The sequence below is a fragment of the Rhipicephalus microplus genome, chromosome 2, assembly GCF_043290135.1.
Source record: "Rhipicephalus microplus isolate Deutch F79 chromosome 2, USDA_Rmic, whole genome shotgun sequence".
In the NCBI taxonomy this organism is placed as follows: Eukaryota; Metazoa; Arthropoda; class Arachnida; order Ixodida; family Ixodidae; genus Rhipicephalus; species Rhipicephalus microplus.
Window position 1 is genome coordinate 258,910,950 of NC_134701.1, and position 24,231 is coordinate 258,935,180.

Consider the following 24,231-nt stretch of genomic DNA (forward strand, 5'->3'; position numbering starts at 1 on the left):
CCCGCCAACTAATAAGCGTCTCCGTTTCGTATTCACCCAGCGCCCAATAGGATCCCTCCACGAAACAGGGAATACTCTGGAATCGGCGTGGTCGAGCCGGTTATGAGTGTTTGAGATGCATTTACCTGGGATGAGGTGCCCGCGCGAGCTTCAGGTAAGCTGTTCTCGGCGAACACTTTCGCTGGACGCGTTCTACGACTAGGCTGCCGTGTTGGGCCCGCGCCCTCAACAGCCATCGGCGAGCACAGCGTCAATTTACTGCGATTACAGTGCAGCCCATTTTCCGGTGTAATCGATTACTCGTAAGTGGCTGAAATTAACTGATTTAGCGAGCCCGAACGTGAACCTTCGGATATCCTCCGGACTTTTTTTCTTATCATTCATATCTTTGTTGGTTGTGCTTAAAGGTGAATAGCTTGCATGGCTAGGTCCGTTGCAACATCGCCCGGAAAGAAAGTTGGCTTTTTTGAAGTTCTGCTAACCTTTGGGTGTTGCGATTTTACAGGTAATGTATCTAGGCTGCGCATTTTTGGTCATCCTTGCCTTGCCGGGGTCGCTTGGCGTCCCAGAAGAGAAAAAGGTTTGTAACGATTTCTCTTTGTCATTTGTTTGGTTGTTTCTTTTCCTCCCCGCTTATTGCGGAAATTGCCTAATCTCGTTAGCGGTCCGAACAGGAATAAAACTCGCGTTGGGCCAACGTTTTTCCTTTTTCTTTTAGCCGGCGCCGAAAACCGAAACTCCTCAAGCTATCGTTTATAACATTCCAAAACCCGTAGGATTTGCTCACATTGCGGAACATTTCGACGATGTTGAGGCATTCAAAGAACGGTGAGTGAACCGATTTCTTTTTTTTCCTACTTTCTCACGCAGTACCTCTATTAGATCTATTCAGGTAATAGATGAATGAAAGTGCAACGTTTTTGTACTGTACCGCCATGGAGGAAGGAATGTGTACTGCAGATAACGTCGCGCCCGCATGTTGGCACATGTGTTTAACCCTCAAGTTGGCGTGGCGAATATGGTACCGTAATATTTAAACCGGGCTTGCACCTTAATTTAATAAAAGCCTGTTTTATTAAATTACATCGTCGTGCGTTTTATAATGTGCAACTCACGGTCATGCGTGTTGTGCAGGTCATCGCGTCTCTGCAGAAATGTAATTGAGGTGTGAAGTAGACACTGCAGCTACATTGGTATTACGCATGGCAATATATTGTTACGTGCTCACAATCACTGTGCGATAACAGGATTCGTGCATACATTTTGCACCACCTGTGTCCACTGTGTTATGCTTTTAATATAACATATTCACGCCAGTCTGTTTTGTTCTTTGAACCTGTATCCCAGGTGGGTGCTGTCTGAAGCGAAAAAGGATGGAGCAGAAGAAAGTCTAGCAAAATATGATGGTGCGTTGAAAGCTTGTTTGTTGAATGAGGTTCTCAAAAGCAAGAAAATTGTTTTTGTGGCAGCGTTTCGTGACTTGCATCATTCTAGCTGATTTGCCCGACATTGATGCTTTGGTTGCTGTGTGCATACAACGTTAGTGCATCAAAAAGCAAAGCATCACTTCAAGTAATTGTTCAAAACAGTCAGCATCTCATTGCACCTGTGTTAAACCTGTATAAACTGTGCAAGTAATCTAGGTGTTTCCTCAAAGTATATATAATTACTCTGAAGGCCCCTATAGAAAGAAAACATTGTGCTTTTTTACAGCGAAAGCTGTTATGAGATCACAACTGGGGTTACGCGCAGTTGTCCGTAACCACGTAGCACGTTAGCAAAAAAAACCTAGCGCTAAAATCACAGTAGGGCTCAAAACCTGTGCCTGCTGAGTGCCAGCCCAGTATTCTACTATTAAGCTATGCCGGTGCTTGTGATTCGTTAGCAAACCTAGCACCGAAGACACAGTGAGCTTCATCGATTTACCAAGTCCAGGATCACTCGCGGATGGCCCGCGAACGCCTTGGCTCACAGGCGGCTACGGCACATGCACGTGATCTAAACGTCCCGAGCCAGCCCGAGCGGCCTCGGGCCATCTGCGCGCTTAATGCTGACTGCATCCGCTATCGCGTCTGCTATGCCAGGCTATGCCGTCCGCTCCCTCCGTAGCTGTGACACAGGCCACAACGCTGACCCAATTCCAACCTAAACAGCAGTTAGGTAGTGAATTATACCTATTTTTGTTGTGATGCAACTTACTGTAAGTGAACTACTCGAGCGCGTGCGCATCGTAGACCGGCGCAGTCATTCTACCGCTGTTTCTCCTAGCGAGTATAACGCGTGTTTGCCTGACCTTCGGAAATACGCACATGCTCGACGTGGCTCAGAACATTGATGACAAGAACTGGGTGCACAAACAATGCGAAATCCAGAAACATGCGAGAAGTGGACAGAAAAGCAAAGAGAGAGCAAGAGCGCATCGAAAATTTCCCGTGTCTAACTTAAAGATGGCCGCACAGCATGCGCACCGCGCTGTTGTCTGCCAGCTGCCCGAAAGAAATTGTACAGGCGGTCCCGGGCCGCCCGCAGGCCGCCAGGCACACGAACAATGAACATGCGTCCGAGCGATCCCAGACCTGCGGGTGGAGCTTCCAGTTTGTGGGGTCTCGGCGAGGCGAACGCGCGCACCGCCACGCCACGCTCTTGGAGTGACGGACACAGTGAACACGATCGGTACCAAGCACACCACATACATACATTTATTAACTAATTTAGACAACGATATCGTCCGCCGAATGATACAACAATTTCAATTAACACTAAACCATACAAACAACATAATGCAGGGACGCACTAAACACACAATAACATGATAAAAACACACTAACACACCCAACACACTAGCACATACCCAAGGCGGCGTCGCCAACGCCTAACCTTCCACGTGGGACCCCGGCGCAAAGCCCGCGGTGCCGAGCACCGGGAGCCCACGCTACAGACAACCGTTCGCGGCAGCCGCCACGCGCAGAAGACGCTCGCCCACCACCAAGGCCCGCCTTCCGCCAGGGGCCACCACCGGCGCTGCCACTCTACCAACAGTGGTACTCAGAGCGAACACAACGCCATCTATCGCCCGGTGGTGGTCACCACCGAAATAACGCCCTGGGGCGAGACACGTGCGCCACGCGGCGCAGACAACTTTACAGGGGGGGTGTCAGCACCCCCACATTCCCCCAACCTTAAATCAAACCATATCCCGAAATCAGAAATTAGCTACACAAGCTTTAACAAAAAAATGATATCGCACGACCATAATGTCCTTGCACCACGACACCGCCGCTGGTCGACACTGCTGCACTCTCCGGCTAGACTTCACCTCAGTACCGGCCCCGCAACAGCAACGTTGCCGTCGGCGCGACGATCCGTCGCTAGCGCCGACACGTCTTCCAGTTGCGACCAGCACTCACGAGGGCGCCGGACTGCAGGCAGTTGCGCAGGTCCCGGGCATCTTCATCGCCCGAACTCACGACCGCATTCCTGGCCAGCGACGCTGACGATGCGCAGGACAGCCGGCCGTGGATGACATCCCTCCCGCTGAATACATTAACAAAAAACAAAACTCGAAAGAAACAAAGGAGCGCGGCCCAGGGGAGGGAGCTTCGGGCTTTTCGGCCACGTGGTACGGTGGTTAGTACTGCTAGCTAATACATCGGTGGCGGCCGAGACGCCCATCAAAATAAAAACAAAAATCACTTTTCCTAACTCGTGCTCACAAGAAAAAAAAGTGAGGGAAGCAGAGCGCAACACCTCAACGCTACGATCCACCTAGTTGTGCCACGTGCGACAGGCGGCTGCGCAGAGCCTTAGGCCTAATGAGTCGCTCGGCAACAACCGGCATCCACCCAGCACCCAGCCTAGGCGCAGGAGAGGCAGCCGCGAGGAGACGTCCACTCTGTGAGGTGGCCCTATCGCTCGCCGCACACAGCAGCTTACCGAGCGATCGGCGTCCACCGCCCCGGGCGGTGTCACGACGCCCCGGCGTCGAGCCGCAATACAAGTCAGCAACGACGCCCGGCTCCCTGAGCCCAAAGAGATAGAAGAAGCTATTTACAGAAAATCGGACCACCCACGAGGCTTCCGTACTCACTCGCTTCGGGCCTGGCCTACAAACCACGTGCTCTAGGCCTTGCTCACCCCAGGATGCGGACCGCATGGCTCTCGTCCTAATTCAACAACGTTTTTGAAAACTAACAACAAAAAATAAGAACACTTGCGAGCACAAAAAAAAAAAGAAAGTCAACCTGCCGACAAATTGAAACACGTTACAAAACCAATCCCCTCGCTTCTCAACAAAGCACACCACCGACGCTAGCAAAGAAGTCCCCCCTAGGCCTACTCTACTCCGGCTCTAACAAAATCCCTGTACCGAACCGCAAGAACTGTCAAAAAAAAAAAAAAAAAAAAAAAAGTCAACCTGCCGACAAATTGAAACACGTTACAAAACCAATCCCCTCGCTTCTCAACAAAGCACACCACCGACGCTAGCAAAGAAGTCCCCCCTAGGCCTACTCTACTCCGGCTCTAACAAAATCCCTGTACCGAACCGCAAGAACTGTCGTCCGACACTCCAAGAGCCCCACGTTGGGCGCCAGTGTGGGGTCTCGGCGAGGCGAACGCGCGCACCGCCACGCCACGCTCTTGGAGTGACGGACACAGTGAACACGATCGGTACCAAGCACACCACATACATACATTTATTAACTAATTTAGACGACGATATCGTCCGCCGAATGATACAACAATTTCAATTAACACTAAACCATACAAACAACATAATGCAGGGACGCACTAAACACACAATAACATGATAAAAACACACTAACACACCCAACACACTAGCACATACCCAAGGCGGCGTCGCCAACGCCTAACCTTCCACGTGGGACCCCGGCGCAAAGCCCGCGGTGCCGAGCACCGGGAGCCCACGCTACAGACAACCGTTCGCGGCAGCCGCCACGCGCAGAAGACGCTCGCCCACCACCAAGGCCCGCCTTCCGCCAGGGGCCACCACCGGCGCTGCCACTCTACCAACAGTGGTACTCAGAGCGAACACAACGCCATCTATCGCCCGGTGGTGGTCACCACCGAAATAACGCCCTGGGGCGAGACACGTGCGCCACGCGGCGCAGACAACTTTACAGGGGGGGTGTCAGCACCCCCACAAGTTGGACCCCGAGAAAAACGAATGCGGCGCCGGTGTCCGAAGCCGTCCAAGACATGTAAATCGATGAAGCTCAGTGGGGCTCGAACCTGGGTCCGTTGGGTGCCAGCCCAGTATTCTACCACTGAGCTACGCTGGTGCTTGTGGCTTGTTGGCAAACTTGCCTTAGGCAGGCTTGATGTCGCTAAATCAATCGCGTTGAACAACTTATTAAGCGTTTTAAAACAGCAGAAGAATAATCAGTCGTTACACAGTGCGAATAACGTAACGAGTGGGCCGTCCAATGCTCCAACCAATTACAAAAAACTTGTAAGCGTGTTCTTGTTCCCCTATTAACTGTGGCGCATATTCACTTCAGAGTCTCGCTTCAGAACAGGTACTCGGCTCTTCGTGAGGAGACCAACCTTAGCGTAGATACAATGAATGATAATCTGACGAGTATCATTACGGAGTGTGCAGTGGAAGTTGGAGGCAAGGTTGCTAGACAGGACACTGGCAAGCTTTCCCAGAAAACGAAGAATCTCATTAAGAAGCATCAAATCATGAAAATTTCAAGTGCAAAAGACAAAATAGAACTGGCAGAGCTTTCAAAGTTGATTAATAGGCGTAAAGTATCGGATGTAAAAAGGCATTACATGGAGAGAATCGAACTCTCTCTGAAAAACGGAGGAAGCGTCAGAGCAGTGAAGAGGAAACTTGGGATAGGCAAAGATCGGATGTATGCACTAAGGGACAGAGAAGGCAAAATAACTACCAATATGGATAGGATAGTTAAAATAGCAGAGAAGTTTTAGAGATCTGTACAGTAGCCGGGACAACCACGACTTTAATACTATAAGAACTAGCAGTAACCCAGATGACACCCCACCAGTAATGATAGACGAAGTCGGAAAAGCCTTGGAGAGCATGCAAAGAGGTAAAGCTGCTGGTGAGGACCAGGTAACATCAGATCAGCTGAAGGATGGAGGAAAGATTGTGTTAGAAAAACTAGCCACCCTATTTACGAGGTGCCTCCTTACGGGAAGAGTACCAGAGTCTTGGAAGAATGCTAACATCATCTTAATACAAATAAAAGGAGATGACAAGAACTTGAATAATTACAGGCCGATCAGGTTGCTCTCTGTAGTATACAAGCTATTTACAAAGGTAATTGCTAACAGAGTAAAGAAAACATTAGAATTCAATCAACCAAAGGAACAAGCAGGATTTCAAACAGGCTATTCAACAATCGACCACATTCATACTATCAATCAGGTAATAGAGAAATGCTCAGAATATAACCCACCACTATACATAGCCTTCATAGATTACGAGAAGGCGTTTGATTCAGTAGAAATATCAGCCGTCATGCATACAATGGGGGATCAGGGCGTTGATGAAGTATATATAAACATCCTGGAAGAAATCTACAGGGGATCAACTGCTACCATAATGCTTCATAAAGAAAGCAACAGAATACCAATCAAGAAGTATGTAAGGCAGGGGGACACAATCTCCCCAATGCTATTTACCGCATGCTTACAGGAGGTTTTCAGAAGCCTAGAACGGGAAAAGTTAGGGATAAGAGTTAATGTAGAGTACCTTAGTAACCTGCGCTTTGCCGGTGACATTGCATTTCTGAGTAACTCAGGGGACGAATTGCAACTCATGATTAGGAGTTAGACAAGGAGAGCAGAAAAGTGGGTCTTAAAATTAATCTGCAGAAAGCGAAAGTAATGTACAACAACCTCGGAAAAGAGCAGCGCTTCAAGATAGGTAATAGTGCACTTCAAGTTGTAAAAGACTATGTCTACTTAGGGCAGGTAATAACCGCGGAGCCGAACCACGAGACTGAAGTAACTAGAAGAATAAGAATAGGGTGGAGCACATTTGGCAAGCACTCTCAAATTATTACAGGTAGATTGCCACTATCCCTCAAGAGGAAGGTATATAACAGCTGTATCTTGCCGGTACTTAGCTACGGAGCAGAAACCTGGAGACTTACAGAGAGGGTTCAGTTTAAATTGAGGACAACGCCGCGAGCAATTGAAAGAAAAATGGCAGGTGTAACCTTAAAAGACAAGAAGAGAGCAGAGTAGATTGGGGAACAAACGGGGGTTAAGGATATCATAGTTGAAATCAAGAAGAGGAGATGGACATGGGCCGGGCATGTAGCGCGTAGACAGGATAACCGCTGGTCATTAAGGGTAACTAACCGGATTCCCAGAGAAGGCAAGCGGGTAAGGGGGAGACAGAAGGTTAGGTGGGCAGATGAGATTAAGAAGTTTGCGGGTATAAATTGGCAGCAGCAAGCACAGGGCCGGGTCAACTGGCGGAACATGGGAGAGGCCTTTGTCCTGCAGTGGACATAGTCAGGCTGATGATGATGGTACCCACTTCACCCATAATTCCTCATCATCGTCAGCCACTGCATGGACAATTTGCACAAAATTCCTTGCAAGTGTTTAGCGAATACCACGCTTCTCAGAAGAATTACAAAAAATAGCATAGCTAATGCCGGCCTGCTACCCAAAAGTTTATTATCAATGCCCTATTGGGTATCAAGCAAGTGTGCTTGCAGTAGTTGCCCAATGAGTGTTTTGAAAAGGCTCTGAAAGGCCGCTCTTCTAGCTCTTGCTGTAACTGTGCTGTGCCTTATGCGCAGGCGTGGCGTTTTTTTTTTAAATAATTATTATTATTATTTGCCGCTTATTTCTATACACGAAACATAAACCATGTAGCACAGAGAAACTGTCGTCATGTTAGGCACAAAGTAAACGCAGCTGGTGGTAACATCACTTTGTCACCACTGCACGTGGTTAGTTCTTTAATTTGTGACCAGCATCTGTACCACAGCTTCCAAAAGCAGTCAGGCTTCGTTGTCTTAATTTGGAGCGACATTATGGGATAAACATTACTACTTACGCATTATCCGTTAAGGATATGCAGGTCTAACTTAGCACATTTGCCTGTACTGTAGCTTGCATCTCACATGAACTGTAGTTCTAATTTTTTTACATGAAGACTTAATCTAATCGGGGGTCGTACATTTTAGCTATGTGTCCAACACACTCTGTATAGAGAAATAGTGGAACGAGGGAACAATGCACAAGCTGCCTGCCTTGCTTATACTGCCCTTTCTCGCTATGTGATGGCATTTTTCAGATTTTAAATCGTCTGAACATGCCCTTAATATTAAGATTAAATAGTCATTAAGTTAAGCAGTGTTTTGCATTGTACGCACAAATTCATTGCGAGCTGTCATTTTACCCTTGCTGCCGTTTTTTTTTTAATGACCTGCGAGGTAATTTTTTCAGAAGGCAGATATCTTGAGTGGGAGAAAGATTATTGGCTGTTGATTTATACAAAGGTAGCATTTTTGTGAACTCATTGAAAATCCTTGGTTAGAGATCACCTGACGCAACCTGTGTAATGTTTTCAGGGAAATGGGAAGTGGAAGCGTCTTCCAAAAGCCACTTGAGAGGAGATCTAGGCCTTGTCCTCAAGGTAGACAGTTTGGTTTGACCTGTTTTGTCCAACGCGATAATACAATGTGATCTGTGCATCGATTTGATTAACCTGGTCTTTTACAGTCCAAAGCACATCACCATGCAATTGCGTCAAAGTTGAGCAAGCCATTTACCTTCGACCACAAACCCTTCGTACTTCAGTGAGTATTCCCACTATCCAATTGGAGTGTACGCTTATTTTCAACGCATGCGGTCTTGTAGCTACATGGCACGCCGGTTTTATAACTACACTGTTTTGTGACCAGCGAGGTTTGCTTGAGGTTGTCGAGAACCCCTTGCTGTCGATGACATTTTACCATGTTCAGTTTGGAGATAAAAATTATTTAAAAACAAAATGTTACAGAAATTGTCAATTCCCAGATCCTAAAGTAACACTGTAATGATTAAGCAAAGTTTCATTACAAAATATGATGTAGCAATGTAGAACCTATAAAATTAAAGGGACACTAATGCGAAACAGCAATCCAGTTTAGATTAATAAACAGTACTCTGAGAACCAATACAATTTATCAGTAGAGGAGAAAGTCGTGTGTTTTAATTTCTCGCTGAAATCTGCGTGCATGACTTCATAGATTTCAAAGTGTACTTTGTCTTATTTGGCATTATTGGTTAATGAGGTTTGCTGAAACTTGCTAAGCTAAGTCTATATATAGTTCCTTAAATGACAATGTACTTCACTTTTTACTGATCAGGAACACCATCATTATTTGTGTAGTAATTTCTAGGTATCCTTTTCTCGTGCGATTTCTCGCTTAGCGAGCATCTTCTTGAAATGAGCATCGTGATTTTGGTATTCCAAAAATGCAATTTACTAGTACAAAAGAATTGTTTTTCTATTAATTGCTCTTTTAGATTCTGATAATTACTCAGTGAGAAACTGACTGAACTTTTTTCAGGCCTGTCAAAATTTGCAGAAATTTACGTGTCCACTTCAGGTTTTGGTGTTTGACTGCACTTGGCGTTTGGCACTGAGCACTCATTCACTTAACGTTGTGTGCCAGGTATGAAGTGCAGTTCCAGGAAGGCCAGGATTGTGGCGGAGCCTACTTAAAACTCCTTTCCAACTTGGACGAGAACAAAGACCTGAAGCAGTTCCATGACAAGTCCCCATACACCATCATGTTCGGACCGGACAAGTGCGGTTCTGACCATCAGGTAAATGTTTTGCACAATCACCTGCTACTCAAACAAGTCATTTAAGGTTGCATCTCGAAAAAAAAGAAATCTTGGCATTTATATATCAACTTCATCTTACAACTTTGCAAAATATATTATTATGCTAAATACCTGTCTGTACTGAGGCCCCTTAGTTTTTCTGCAGATTTTGCGAATATATTTCAGAATTCTTGTATCTGCTATTAATGAGCTCACTGCATCTCTTAATGTTCTTAACTTCATGCTATATAACTCAAAAGTAGAAGCAAGTGGCCCTGATAATCATTTACAAACTTATAAATGGATCATCTGGAATACAAACGGCAGTGTACTTGGTGTAAACAGCAAGACTGCTGGTTCAGTGTACTTTCGATGTTGCTAAAGCATTGGATCATGGTGTACAGGTTCATGCTGATGCATTTTTTCTTAAACTTGACTTCAGCATTCTAGACTGCTGGTCACTGCTAACTACAATACAACATTGGCCTTTTCTTTCATAATCCTAAACTTATGGACTGGATTGGCAGTTTTCTCTCTAGTTGTTCGCAGTATGTTTTTATGTATTTTTTCTGCTGCTCTTGTGCTTACCAGTGCTGTTATCGACCTTCTCTTGTTTTGGTTTATATTAATATTTGATGCTAAATATAACTGTTGACGTAAATATCTACACTGAAGGCTGTTGTCGTGAAATGGACTCTCCTGAAAGTCATTTTGTTCTGCATTCTGTCTCGCACATTTGGTTGTGGTGTGATGCCATTTTGATTGGACTCTTTAAGTATAGATCCTCAAGAGACCATAGCTACTAGTGTTTGTAACACTTCTATGCCCAATTGTTGAATATGCATCTGTAGTGGGGAACCCTTTTCAGTAAAGCGGTATTACCAATACTGAGTCCCTACAGAATAAAGCCAGAAGATGTAAGGCTGTAGATGTGACTGGTACTCGTCACACTCTTTTAGCTTCTCTGGCCTTAGTCTTGCCCATCTCAACAAGTCACCAGATTGAAAGTTTAAGGCTTCTACACACTTTAACTGATCCCACTTGTGCTTTCAGTTCTTGCAACCTAAGCCTTTAAAATTTCCACCTATGACGGAGATGTGGAGATTTTTTGTTCAACAATATTGCGTGCACAAAAACGGGACTTGCACTTCTTGACCCTTTTCATGCAGAAATTTTGGCATGAATTTGCTGAATTTGCAGAGGTGCCAGGAAAGCTGAAGAATCTAGTAGCTGCAACAATTCTAAACTCGTCGATTTTGTGAGGCATTTAGCGAGAAAAAAAATGTGTAAGCATATAGTGTGCTTGTGCGTTTTTTTTTTTTAGCTATCCAGTAGTTTTAGTATTTTGTAGCTGTGGGATTTCAGCTGCACTCCTTTTTTTGTGCAGCTGCATTTCATCTTTCGCCATCGCAACCCCCGGAACGGCAGCTATGAAGAGAAGCACTGGAAGAAGTCCAAGAGTGTGTCAAAGTTTGACGAAATCTTCAAGGACAAAAAACCACATCTGTTCACACTAGGCAAGTGCAGCATTGCTTTTCTCACTTGTGAACATGTGAAAACCTGGTACGCTTGTGAGCAAATGAATAATGTGGGTAAAAAGTTACTTGATTATACAGAGTACAATAGTTTTGATAAAACTACGTGCCACTCTTATAAAAAAACAACTCTTACTAAGCAAACCAGTACAGTAGAACCTTGCTAAATGAAACCTGAAAAATGTTCGATTTAACTGGAGTTTAGGGGCACAGGCATGTAGGCATACAAATACTTAAGCGAGCAAATTAGAGGCAGTTGCTCAGTCGGTGATTCAATTTACCGAGATTTTGCTGTGTTTTACTGAAGTCTTTTCTCGCTATCTGCTCATTTATGCCCTTTCCCAACTCTTCGAAGCAGTGCTAAGTCTTTCACCTTGCACTAGTGGCATGGTCTTTCAATCCATTTTTGAGGCAACATGAACAGTGTTAAGTGCAAATTAAAGCATTCTCTGCCATGTTGAATATGTGTACAATGTGGGACCTTTTGCTAATGGGATGAATGGATGTTTTCCGTTCACTACTTCTTTTGTACATTAGGCATCTGGAAGGTGTATCGCAACGCAGGCCTTTCTGAGCATATCTGAAGCGCAATCAACTTATGGCCCCATATATAATAACAGGTTGTATAAAGATAACAGGCATACTTTTGCCTTTGACATCATACGTGGGGGTTCATAAAATCTTTTTTTTTTGACTTACATCAAATGGTGGACGTACCATTGTTAACTGAATGACTGGCAACCTTGCTCTTTTTTTGGCACCTCATTCAGAAAGTAGTCGACACTGATTACACAAAAGGACAAATTACAGGCAGCAACATAGTAGTTCACAGGACATTTGGCTGGCAGTCCCAGCAGTGCAAGCAAATAGTCATTAGAGCCTGGGTGTTTTGTTCAAACAGTCGTACTGGATGTTCTTTTGGTGCTATTACCTTGTCTGGACATTTAGAATTCTTTATAAACCAGGGGGTTTTGAAGGATAAATTTCCTGAACAGAATTGAATTACTAATAATGTTCCCGAATATGGAACGAAATACATATTATTTCATAACATATTATTTCAGCTATTTACATATCACTACATAGTTACATAGTTATTTGCATAGTTACATATTATTTCAGTTATTTCTGGACAACAAAGCCACTTAAGTCTCCGAAATAGCTGCTGCTGATAACTAAGAACAACAACAACAAAAAAGAGGGGGTGCGGTGCGGAGAAGCATCATGGTATTTGATATATACTGTCCGTTGATCATCTGTACATCTTTGACGTAGTGCGAAACAAAACACTGACATGAGAAGGCAAATAAAAACACCACGCTGCTATTATGTTAATTAAAGGATGTAAATTCATAGTATATAGCACTGTATATTGTATTAAAAGGTTGAAAGCATGTTGTAAGTGACCCGCTCAGTTTTACATGCCTATGTTGAAACATTCTCATGCGACATGAACATTGTCGAGCTCAAGATGTTGACCTCACCAGTTAGTCGGAAGCTCTAGCCCAGTGGTTCTCAAATGGGGGTCCGCAAAGCCGTTTCTATGATCCGCGATACGCTCACCAGCATTTTTTTTAAGTGTGACTGTGCACATATTGATGGAACTGTCGGAAGTCAATTGATGTGGCACGTTTGATGTTTTTGGTAGCATTGAAAGGCACCTGTCTCTCGCTCCAATTGTGTTAATTTAACTACCTACCCACCCACCTCTCCTCTCCGCTGCAAGGGGTCCCTCATCACTTCCACCAATCCACAAGGGATTCCAGACACATTCATGGTGGAGAAATACTGCTCTAGCCCATGTGCAGCCATTCAATTTTCCCTGTAGTGCAACCATGTGGAAGATCATCATTTTCATTGTCTTTTTTCCGTGAGAATCTGATCAACCAACTTGATAGCAGTATGATTACCTTGTAAAGTTAATATCTGCACATCCCATAAAGATGATATTTTACAGCAATTACTACAATATTTTCAAAAGTTACTGGCACTATTAGTTAACATGGTTATTTCTCGTGTTATATATAAAAAAAGGATCCTGCATGTAATGTTATCAAGCACTTAGCGATGATCCAAGCAGTGGTAGGTCTGCTGTTGCGGCATTGCTTTACTCAGCAAGAACTTCTGGGCCTTGTTATTGGCAGTGCTGTCACCTGACAACAAGTTTGAGATTCTCGTGGATCAGCGAAGTGAGGCCAAGGGAAGCCTCCTGGAGGACTTCGAGCCACCAGTCAACCCCCCGAAGGAAGTGGAAGACCCCAACGACAAACGCCCCGAAGACTGGGACGAGCGCGAGAAGGTGCCCGACCCAAATGCGGTCAAGCCCGACGACTGGGACGAGGATGCACCTCGAGAGATCCCTGACCCCGACGCCAAGAAGCCTGTCGGCTGGCTCGATGACGAGCCGAAGCTGGTGCCAGATGCGACGGCTGAACGGCCCAAGGTGAGACCTGCGAATGTATTGTTACATCTTTGGAAGGGTTTTTTGCTGTAACCTGTATTATTGCATGGAGATGCAATACAGATTGCTGCAGTTTCCCTTTCTCTTATTTAGGATTGGGATGATGACATGGACGGTGACTGGGAGCCACCACTGGTCAACAACCCCAAGTGCGAAGCTGTGGGCTGCGGAGAGTGGAAGCCACCCATGATCAGCAACCCGCGCTACAAGGGAAAATGGAGGGCACCGCTTGTTGACAACCCGAACTACAAGGGCAAGTGGAAGCCACGCAAGATCCCCAACCCAGACTTCTTTGAAGACCAGAATCCCTTCCGCATGACTGCCATTGTGAGTTCATCTCTGCAGTAGCTCAAAGTATTGGGGAAATGTTATCCCTATGAAATACTTGTTTAAGTAATCGCCTACAGTGCAAATGGGGTGCCGTACAAACTGCGGTAGAGGGCTGGCTATGGGATGTTCTGCTATGACACACCCCAATGTTGTCTTGATGACACTGTGCCTTTAAAAGATCATTCAACTGATATTGCTTAGCATGCAGCAACGAAACTCGCAAGGTCCCTTATGCATTCGCCTAAAACTGCTTAGGCAAATGTGTGTGTGCGTGTAATATATGAACTTATAAAATTTTGAATGCTAAAATTTTTCAGCCTTCCATTTTTCAGACTTCTTGCCCAAATTTATGGTTCAAAAGAGCATTAAGCGAGCCCTCGCCTCTGCCAAATCTATAATCTCCATGTTAGAACCAGCATTTTCTTGAATCAACACATTTGTGACCATAGCAGACCCTCAAATACGAGTGTCGGAATGAAGCCTGTTGAAAATCTGAAGGAGCCACTGTCAATCAAACGTTCACTGTATCGGTCTTTGGGAAGATCGAATAGTAAAACTTTAGTATGAATCAAATCGAATCTAAACACTATTCAAAAAATATTTGCAATTTCGAATATTCGCACACCCTTACTGCTTGAATACTGTGCATTGAATCAAAAGCTCTTTTGTGAAAGTACATATGTTGCAGAGTTTCCAGCGATTTTGTTGCAGTAGTACCTTTTTATTATGCCAAATGATTTTTCCTTCCAGGCAGCTGTGGGCCTCGAGCTTTGGTCCATGTCCGATGGAATCCTTTTTGACAACATCATCATCACCGATGACACTGTGGTGGCCGACCAGTGGGCTGCTGACACTTGGGTCCTTAAAAAGGAAGCTGGGGACCTTGAAACGGTATGTCCTGCTGTTCATCGAGTGCATGTATACTAGGGTCCTTAAGTCAACGGGACCAAACAGGTTGTCACATTCCTTGCTGGAAGAGAAACTTGGACGAGTTTGTGGCGCTTCTGAACTGACAATCTACAGCACTGAACAGATGTGGGCAGAGGAAAGACAAGCACTTGTGTGGTGATCTTTTTTTTTTTTTTTTCAATGTCATTGTCTGTCTAGTTCTGTAGCTTGTCAGTAATGTATTACAACAGTTGCTGTTTCGGTTTCTGCATTTCATGTTAGAAAGCTGATAAAATTTATAGCGTAGTTTTTATTGATTAAATTTTATAAAATCTTGATAGGGTACCTTTACATTTCATTAGTTTCGATCCTCACATAAATCCAGTTGTTAGTGGTCAGGGTAGTGTTCAAATTATTTGTTCAAGAAATCTTTTCAAGTTCATGTACTCAAGACTATGTAATATTATACAAGGAAATAAAAATGCCCAGTAAGAGCAACAGTTCAGTACATACAAGTATCTAAATAAAGTATTGCACCAGACATAAGTTTCACGTGCTGTGTCGGGTCGGTATACAGTCAAAACCACTTATAATGATCCCACATATAACAATCTATCGGTTATAATGACTATATTTTGGTGCAGTTACGATTTTCCTATGATGCCCTTTGAAACCGAGTCCACATACAAAGAACATTTTTCAAAGCCTCCTACCTTTACAACGAACACTTCAGACGCTGTTGCGGTAAAATATGGCGCACACCAAGTGAAAAAAAAAAAATTTTTAAAAGGCATTCCAAAGCATGTGATAAGCGCACGCTCGTGCGTGCCCCGCCGCAGACTTATCGCGACAAAGATATTGCAAATCGTGGCAAGCACCGCACGCAGATTTCGGATGCTGCGAGTGAGGTCTCTCACTTTCCAAGCGTTTCTTTACCGGCAGAACGGAAGAGAGGAAAGAGAGAAATAGGAGGCTGCATGAAGACTTAGTCAGCTGTCGTACAGCCAACTTTTCCGACGTTATCGGCATCTACGACCACCACTAATTAATCAACTATGTCTCCGAATGCAAGAAGCCATATATGTGAGAAGCGATAACTTTTTGTCGCATAAAAGTTAACTGTGGCGCTCAACGTCCTGACACCACAACATGCCGCAAAAGGTTTGCTACCTTTCAATAACAGAAAAGGCCGGTCGATTACTGATAACTACTTCCACGTAGTTGCGGCGATGCCTGAACGGATAAGCATCAGAAAACAGTGATCGCGAAGTAGCCAGTGGCGATAAACATGCAATTTCGACTCATCGCCGCCAACCTTATCAGTCGTCTGAGGATATCTGCTCGACAAAGTGACTGCGGTACAAGTGCATCATGCTGCCGTTCACAAGTTATTCACCGCTGTGTCGTGCGAGGTCGCTTGCAAAATCAGCCTTTATTGTGTTAAACGAATAGGCTACACGCTGAACCTGAGCATGATCCTGAGTTAAGCATGCATGAAGAACGCACAAACATGTGCATATATTGAACTGAAAACTACCCGGCATGCAATAGCAAGAGCCGAGGAAACGACATGGTGGTCCCGCGCTTTAGTGGAACAGCGAGAGTTCATTGCGAACGTGGTCTGTTTCTTCACTTTTGAACAGATAATGGATATTGATTAACATGCCAAAAGGCCCAACTTCTCAGCGGAATGGTTAGCACTTTTTAATAAATGTACACAAGGAAAAAGGAACGGTTTGATCGCTAAGTGGACGTTTCTTATGGGAAAGTCCATATACAACGAACTACTTGTATAAAGACCATTTATCGCTACACTTTCGTGTTATAAGCGGGTTCGGCTGTATATGGGAGTGATGCGCCAGTGGGAGTGACGAGTAGTCACTCCCATTATTTTTGCAACCATGGCATTTTTTAACAGTGATATCATTGATTTCGAGGAGGAAAAAACTAGAAGGTAGCAGCACGTGAAAACCTTGAAACCTGGGCATACAAAAATTTAAGGGATAAGTAGGCCCTGGACCCATCATAGGGCAAGTGCTATTAAAATTGCAAGGAAAGTGTGATTGCATCTGGTATTGGCACTGCAGGGGCCTAATTATACCTAGGAGGTGCCGAGCACTGGTAGGAACAGGTGGTGTCACAGAACGTTAGCTTACTGAGGCTAGTGGAATCGTGCGACATTTCCTCCTAGCTTTTTTTCTTTCTCCTTGATTAGTTTCCTCTTTCTAGTGTGTGTAGTTGAATGTGCTCTTTACAGCCGACTGGGAGGCTTGATCGCAAGTACCGGCGCCTCTGCTGGTGCTTGTACGTGACCTACATTGGCCTGCCCGTGGGACTTTACTTGTACTACATCTGGGGAATGTTACAAGAGGTAGCCTATTCGGCAGGTAGCCTGTATGTGCTACATGAAAAAAGCTGTTGTACACCATGCTTTAGATCATCCAGCAAGAGCTACAAATTTTGTAGTGATGTACCATCAAAACAGCACTGATGCTTAGACATGACTGCAAGCTTTGCATCACCATCAGGTTCACGTTTTTGTTTGTTTCAATAGCCCTGCCTGATCTTTCTTCTTTATTGTGTGTGTGTATATGTGCTTGTAGTATGCTTTCGGCTTTAAGATTGTTAGTAATTATGTACAGTAACCTTCATTTTTATTCATGCTTAAGGCACTGAAGCTTTGCTGAATGATCATAGTGTTCAAGAACACTCAAAATTCTTGCATGACCAGTTTATTGCAGTCTTTGATTGCAAAAAGGTGGCAAAGCTGCTCATTTTTGCATTAAAGCATTTGTTCAATTGCAGTATGTATATAATCATTGCTATCATCTTTCTAGGTGGATATAAAAAGCAATGATGTCAAGTGTTTTATTGCATGATGTAGACCAAGAAATGGCTACGCAGTATAAAACTTGAGTGATGATAAAGAAGCAGAAGGTGCATAATCTCTCGGAAGAAAAACGAAGGTTACTGTGTTTCCAGCTTCATATAGAGGCTGGTGTAGTACCTGCTGTGCTTCAGAGGAGAGCCTCGTGCTTAGGGCTTTTGCTGCGTTGCTTCTTGCATAGGACGGCATGTTCATGCGGCTCGTCAAGTACACCAACAAGTACCCGTGGCTCTGGGCTGTCTACGTGATAGTCTTGGGACTGCCCTTAGTTCTCATCATCACCTTCTGCTGTTCCAGCTCACAGGTGAGCTCGCGAGCCTCAGCATGCAGGCATGTGTCGATTGCACATCCTTCAGGATGTAGGTGCCATCGAGCACCAGAAAGAATAGAACGAGCCAGAGCAAACTTGAATGTACATCAAACAACGTAGTCTTTTGTCTTTTAGGCAACTATAGAAAGAAAAAAAGACTGTAGAAAAAAAAAGTAGAGAAAAGTGTGTGGTTGTGATTGCAGAAGTCGCATAAAAACAAACGGGCAGCCTGTTTTAAACCTGTCAAGTTGAGACTGTTTTAGCAGACTATTTCCAACAGGCTTGCAGTGCCATTATTCCACACTTGTGGTGTGCCACTGTTGCAACACAAAACTGGAAAGCAAGCACGTAACCCTGTGGAGAAAAATGGTGCATATGTTTCGTAGCACAAAGTTGGGGGGGGGGGGGGAGAGTAACAGGGCTGTGCATTTCAACGAGGTTTTGCTGTAGTAGCACATTTACCGCTTTGTTTGATTTCGCCATTATTTTGTCCTGTATACTTTATTCAAAACCAAGCTCACGCTATTTTTGGCAATGATACAACCAGCATTGCGATACTATTTTTCTAATCTCTACCACTTATAAAATCATGTTTTGCATTGTACATTCACGTAAAGTTGGGGTAACTAGCATTTGCTCTGGTTGGGATCACAGCATGTAGATGCTATTATTAAAGCACTGCCATTGTTTCTCCTTGTGGATGCTGTGGAAGACATTTATATTGCTTGTAACTAGCAGCTGTTAGTACAAATTCAAGCCTACAAAAATGTCGTCAGACAAGGCTAGTGAAGTGTGACATATAGTATTAACTAGGCATGTGCGAGCAGTAATTTTAGGTTTGATTGATATGTGGGGTTTAACGTCCCAAAACCACCATATGATTATGAGACGCCGTAGTGGAGGGCTCTAGAAATTTCGACCACCTGGGGTTCTTTAACGTGCACCCAAATCTGAGTACACGGGCCTACAACATTTCCGCCTCCATCGGGAAATGCAGCCGCCGCAGCCGGGATTCGAACCCGCGACAAGCGGGTCAGCAGCCGAGTACCTTAGCCACCACCGCGGCGGGGCTAATTTTAGGTTTGGGTTTGAAGTGAATTCGAAGCCAATAGTGATTTTGTCAAATAACGTCCAATTGAATTTGAATAGTGCACATCATAAATTATAAAGAAACATGTGCATATTTATGATGAACCATCTAACCTGCAAAATATTTTCAAAAATTTAATCAAGGCATGTGCAAATGTCTTTTTGATTCAAAGCATGCTAGTGATAACCTGTAAAATATGTTATGCATTTCATGGTTTAAAATTTACTGCTTGTAGAACGTACAAGCCAGTATAAAAAGCTTCTAAACTTTAGAAATGATTATTGGATGCTGGGGTATAATATGGAGAGTGAGGCTTTGCGGCAGTGCAAATTTTTTTTGGATAGGCGTATTCACTGTACAGCACTCCTCCACTGCAGTGAAGCTACCTTTACAAGGTGGTTACATACAGTTTACATGTTTAGTTGTTCGTTCAGCATGCTGGAGATTTTAAAATTTATATTCATGTTTAAGCAAATTTGAATGCTGTAATACCCAATCAAGTGTTCCAAATGCTCGAATGCTCGCACATGCCAAATATTAACCCTTTGTGGTGCCTCCCAACAGCACCATACGACCGTAGTGGTTCGTCGTAGAGCACTGCTCCAAAAGATCTTTTACGTTTGATACATCCGCTTTTTTTTATTTTTCAGATTGTATATCAGTCATCTCTAAATGAGTAATTAAACTTGTTTTTACTTCAGTTCTGATTTCTTTTGTATATGTTTGTACCAGACTGGACGGAAGGTGGGCAAAGGGATCTGACCACAAAGGTTTATTGTTGCTATTTGTTCCCGTAGGAAACGTGCATTGATGCATCTCACGAGAAGCTTAGCCTTAACGTGTGCAACACCTTGAGGGCATCTGTAATCGACAATTTCAGCAATAAGTTGTAGATTACAAATGCAATTGTTCAGCTTTTGTTCACCTCAAGTCAGTTGCATTATAACTATTAATACAAGCATAACATTATAATTTAAATAGCAAAAGGCAGTGAAAGATGTGCGTGGTGTTGGCTCACATGTAGATCTTGAACACATAGGCTGACTTCACAGGTGAAGTGATGCATGTCTGTATTATTAGATTCTGCTCTTGCACTATATTACGTTGTCATGCATGCACTCTGATCTGAACTCGCCCTGGTTGTGTTGTCGCCAACTGCCTGTGTATCAAATGCAGGACAAGAAAGTGTCTGCAGCTGCCGCGCAGCACAAGAAAAGCGACGATGCCCCCGTGGCCGAGGAAATGGCGGAGCCAGTTGCAGCTGAAGAACAGGGGACTGCGCTTATAGAGGAAGTGGAGGAAGAAGTTGAAGACGAGGAACCAGGGGCCAAGGGTGCCGACAGCGCAAATGCGGCATCTGGCGACAAGGAGACCACTGCTAGCAGCAACGAGGAAGGAGATGGGGTGGTGCGTTCCTCTCCAGGCCCTGACCTTTGGGCATGTGCATGATGCTTGTGGCGATCAAGATTGTGGGGCATCCTTATACCTAAAAGATCAGTCAAATGTTGCATTGGGACCTTTTTAGTGGCAACCTTTAGTGTGGGAAGCCTCAAGCTGCAAGCTCATAAAGAAATTATTTTAATCTTCTTTTTGAGCTTTCAGAACAAGCTATCGTCACGTCCATGTCAGCCATGTGAAGTCCGCTATAACAACGCTTCATCTGGCGAGCGAAAAGACTCCCAAGTTCAGATTAGGAATAGATATGTTAAATTCTCTTTTGATATTGCATCACGAGAAGCCTGTGCCAAAGCATGCTGTACACAAAGAAAAGGCAGTCGAGGAAGGCAACTGTAGCCATTAAGACTTTCATTGCTAATAGACATGACTAATAAGAAAGAGATGGGGTTAAGGCTCATTTGTGTCGCCAATGTTCGGCCTGTATGGTGGTTAGGTTTCTCGGCTGCTAAACCAAAGGTCAAGATTCGATCCTGGCTGCCGTGATCGCTTTTCGGAGGAGGTGAAATCATGGAGGAGTGTATATTATTTAGGAGCTCATTAAAAGAACTCTAGGTGGTCAATTTCAGTTGTCCGCCATAGCATTCCTCGTAATCATGTAGCGCTTTTGGCATGTAAAATGGCAGGAATTGTATTACCCATATTCATCCATTGAAATTAAGGAATAAGTAAACTACTAGAGACGTTCAGTGGGGATAGTACTATGACTACTGCACTTCTTTCAGTTGCACTTTATTTTGGATTCAACCTAAGTACAATAGTAAATAGTTGTCACACCATGTAACAGTCAAATAAATAACAAAAAAACTAACATGTATAAACACTCACAGTAACAAACAATAACATATGTTCCACAAACATTAACACATTTGTGAATACTGTTTCTCTTTGTTGCGTGCATAATCTGTACTTACGATGATTAACTTGCAAAGTAAGGGTTTCATAACTCCAAACATTGTTGGCCAGCTGCTTCCCGACAATTGTTCCAACGAGCAGCTAGTACAAGTTATCCGTAATTGCTAGCTATTTTGGACTGCATTACAGCCTTTCACGATTCCAGCTACAAACGCGAATTATTCTCTCACGATTGGCAGTGTAGGCAGAACTATCAAAGTGCTACACTGTTCAGTGATTGCCACTTCTCTGCAAGCAGCATTGTTTTCTAAAGCTTTGGCGTAGAGCCTAACTATCGCAATGTAAATATGGACGTCGCAGTAGTGTCTCGTTCACCTTGGCTAAACTTTGTTGTTTTCCATGCATAGAATTATGTGGCTTGAGAATATGTGACCTGAGAAGTTGCCATCCCACCCCCTTCTCAGGATGGCGAGGATGGAGCTGGGGACTCGAAGCGGTCACCACGACGACGGAGGCCCCGAAGGGAGTGACGCCCTGTGTGAAACTTTTTTTGTACCCTGCCCAGCGGCAAAGGCTTGGTAGCAGCTGACTGGACTGCTTTTCTCCGTGAGGGTTGGGTGCCTGCAAAGTAGTGGCATCAACCAGTGAGTGTTCGTATGACTGAGACTGTGGTGTGAGTGTGTGCATGTCTGTGTGCTTCTTGGCAACTTAAGTTATTATACTTATTACTGTTCAATAAAGGTTGCTTTAGTTGTACTCACCTTCCTTCATCACACCATTCCTTGAAGAACTTGCTCTGCTTGCTCCTGAAGATCCTCGGCTTTCTTCAACAGTAACAACTGCACAGAGTTCAGAACAAGAACTTGTTTACAATATGCAGGAACTGAAATGATCACACCATATTACACTAGCACAATACAGGCTGCTGTTTTCGTGGCCACATTTAACGAAACGCAACATTCCGGAAGTGCGTGTGCGCAGGAGTGTGGTCCTCGAAACCATGAACGATTGCATTTATTTAAGAAACTATTCTTCCAGAGCAATCTTGTCATCTTCAATCTGCCCTGAACCTATGCAACACCCTTTATATGACATACTATTAGGCAAAAGAAAGCCTTGGGTGGCACATAGCATGGCAACCTTGAGCAAAACGCTACAGTGGTACCCATGCAACCACACGGGTTTAGCATGATATAGAGTCCTAAAAGATGAATAGACTGAGAGAGTCAAGGTAATTTAACGCTTTTCTCTTGCAGTACAGCTTATGTCTTGTTAAAACTTGGTCCTATATTATAGTATAACTTCACGCACTGCCATGTTTGCAGCAGGCCTCTATTCGAGAAATTCTAATGTGCGGCACAAACTTTCATGTGCAGCCATAATGATGGCACGTTAAAGTACTCTAATGGCACTCTCGCCCATCACATGATTGTTTTGGCCACATAGGTGGTCGGTATGAATTGGCAAAACACTTGCTATAGACCCATTCCATGTCTATAAATACAGGTAGACCGATGTCGACATTGGGGGTAAAATTATAGCGACGCCCACACGTAACTTCCGCCATAAGCGCCGAGGGCTGCGATGTGCACCAGCAAAACGACGCGAGACTTCATAAGCATTGTGAAAGCCAAAAGCGCTGAGGGCTGCGATGTGCGCCAACAATCAAAACTAAGTTGTGAGACGCGACTCATATCCAACCGCGACGCAGCTCGTCCGCATATCAGTTTTTTTTTTTTTAGGGGCGAAGCTCCTTAAACCCGTTCGTCCCTCGCAATAGTCGTAGTGTGTAACCAGTCTTGCATTTTGACCTGCAAGGTGGTGCCGGTGGGAGATTTCTTCTGTGCGTTGTTGAACAATAACAAATTCGCAGCGTGCGCGTTAACTAAAGGCCGAATCCTCCTGTCTCTCATTCCCCCTTAGCAGCCATTAACATTGAGCACGATCTGACAAGAAAGGGTTGCTACGTTATACTCGCTGGGTGTAACCTCCTAGGTTTTAGAAAGGTTTAGCGAGCGTTGGGCCGCAGTGCCATGAATACAGTGAACTAGTATATACCATGAGCTCGAGGTGGTTGAAGGTGGGAAGTTGACACGAAGCGCAAGCCGTAAGAAAGTGCGCGTGTGCCACCTCTCGTTTAGTCCTTCGAATGTCCGCTGGATGGCGGTGCTTTATATGGGGAATATATGATGAAAAGATGCGAGATGGCGGTACTTGTAGCGTTGAATAGATGGACAAACGGACACACAGACAGACGCACGGACGGACGCACGGATGGCTGCACGGACGGATGGACGCAGTGGCGGATGCATGGACGAACGCACGGACGGTCACACAGACAGACTCATGGACGGACGGAAGCAAGAACGAATGAATGGACGGATGCTTCGCCCCACTCTCCATCATTCACTCCGTGAATATGCTGCCATTTTTTTTTTCCCCTTGTTGCTTGACCGAGAACACCACATGCACCATGAAAACCCAGCAGAAACTGCGGTAGACAGAGCGTCTTTTGCCTACCAAGATAGTGCCACCGCATTTTCGTGACGCAAGTCTGGTGGAATTCGTCTATAGCAAGAGCAGCAGTTAGGGTGA

The 24,231-nt window shown here is 44.5% G+C and overlaps 2 protein-coding genes across 4 annotated transcripts in view; one reads left to right on the plus strand and one right to left on the minus strand.

Annotated features, from left to right (window-relative positions):
* On the plus strand, positions 1 to 22,392 carry LOC119170054 (calmegin). 2 transcript variants are annotated; one of them, XM_037421080.2, is made up of 14 exons: positions 1 to 154; positions 506 to 580; positions 719 to 828; positions 1,348 to 1,406; positions 8,583 to 8,647; positions 8,734 to 8,810; positions 9,672 to 9,825; positions 11,213 to 11,342; positions 13,505 to 13,803; positions 13,915 to 14,148; positions 14,902 to 15,042; positions 18,108 to 18,230; positions 20,503 to 20,733; positions 22,101 to 22,392. In XM_037421080.2, exons 1-14 carry the CDS (start codon positions 116 to 118, stop codon positions 22,164 to 22,166), a joined length of 1,803 nt encoding a protein of 600 aa, XP_037276977.1. In that variant the 5' UTR covers positions 1 to 115; the 3' UTR covers positions 22,167 to 22,392. The 2 variants fall into 2 exon arrangements, with proteins under 2 accessions (XP_037276977.1, XP_037276978.1); XM_037421081.2 differs by lacking the exon at positions 1 to 154 and adding an exon at positions 194 to 302.
* Positions 21,471 to 24,231, minus strand: part of mus301 (mutagen-sensitive 301) — a 36,735-nt gene continuing 33,974 nt past the window's right edge. For both annotated transcript variants that reach the window (XM_075880247.1, XM_037420364.2), the window contains exon 19: positions 21,471 to 22,475. In XM_075880247.1, the coding sequence (XP_075736362.1) occupies positions 22,407 to 22,475 (69 nt within the window). In that variant the 3' untranslated portion in view covers positions 21,471 to 22,406. The remainder of the gene's footprint in view (positions 22,476 to 24,231) is intronic.

Bases quoted from the DNA above. Each gene is read 5' to 3' on its own strand.
- LOC119170054 (XM_037421080.2), top strand. From the start codon at position 116: ATGCATTTACCTGGGATGAGGTGCCCGCGCGAGCTTCAG. The intron at 155-505 runs GTAAGCTGTTCT...GCGATTTTACAG, and splicing joins GGTGCCCGCGCGAGCTTCAG to GTAATGTATCTAGGCTGCGC. The intron at 8,811-9,671 runs GTGAGTATTCCC...GTTGTGTGCCAG, and splicing joins CACAAACCCTTCGTACTTCA to GTATGAAGTGCAGTTCCAGG.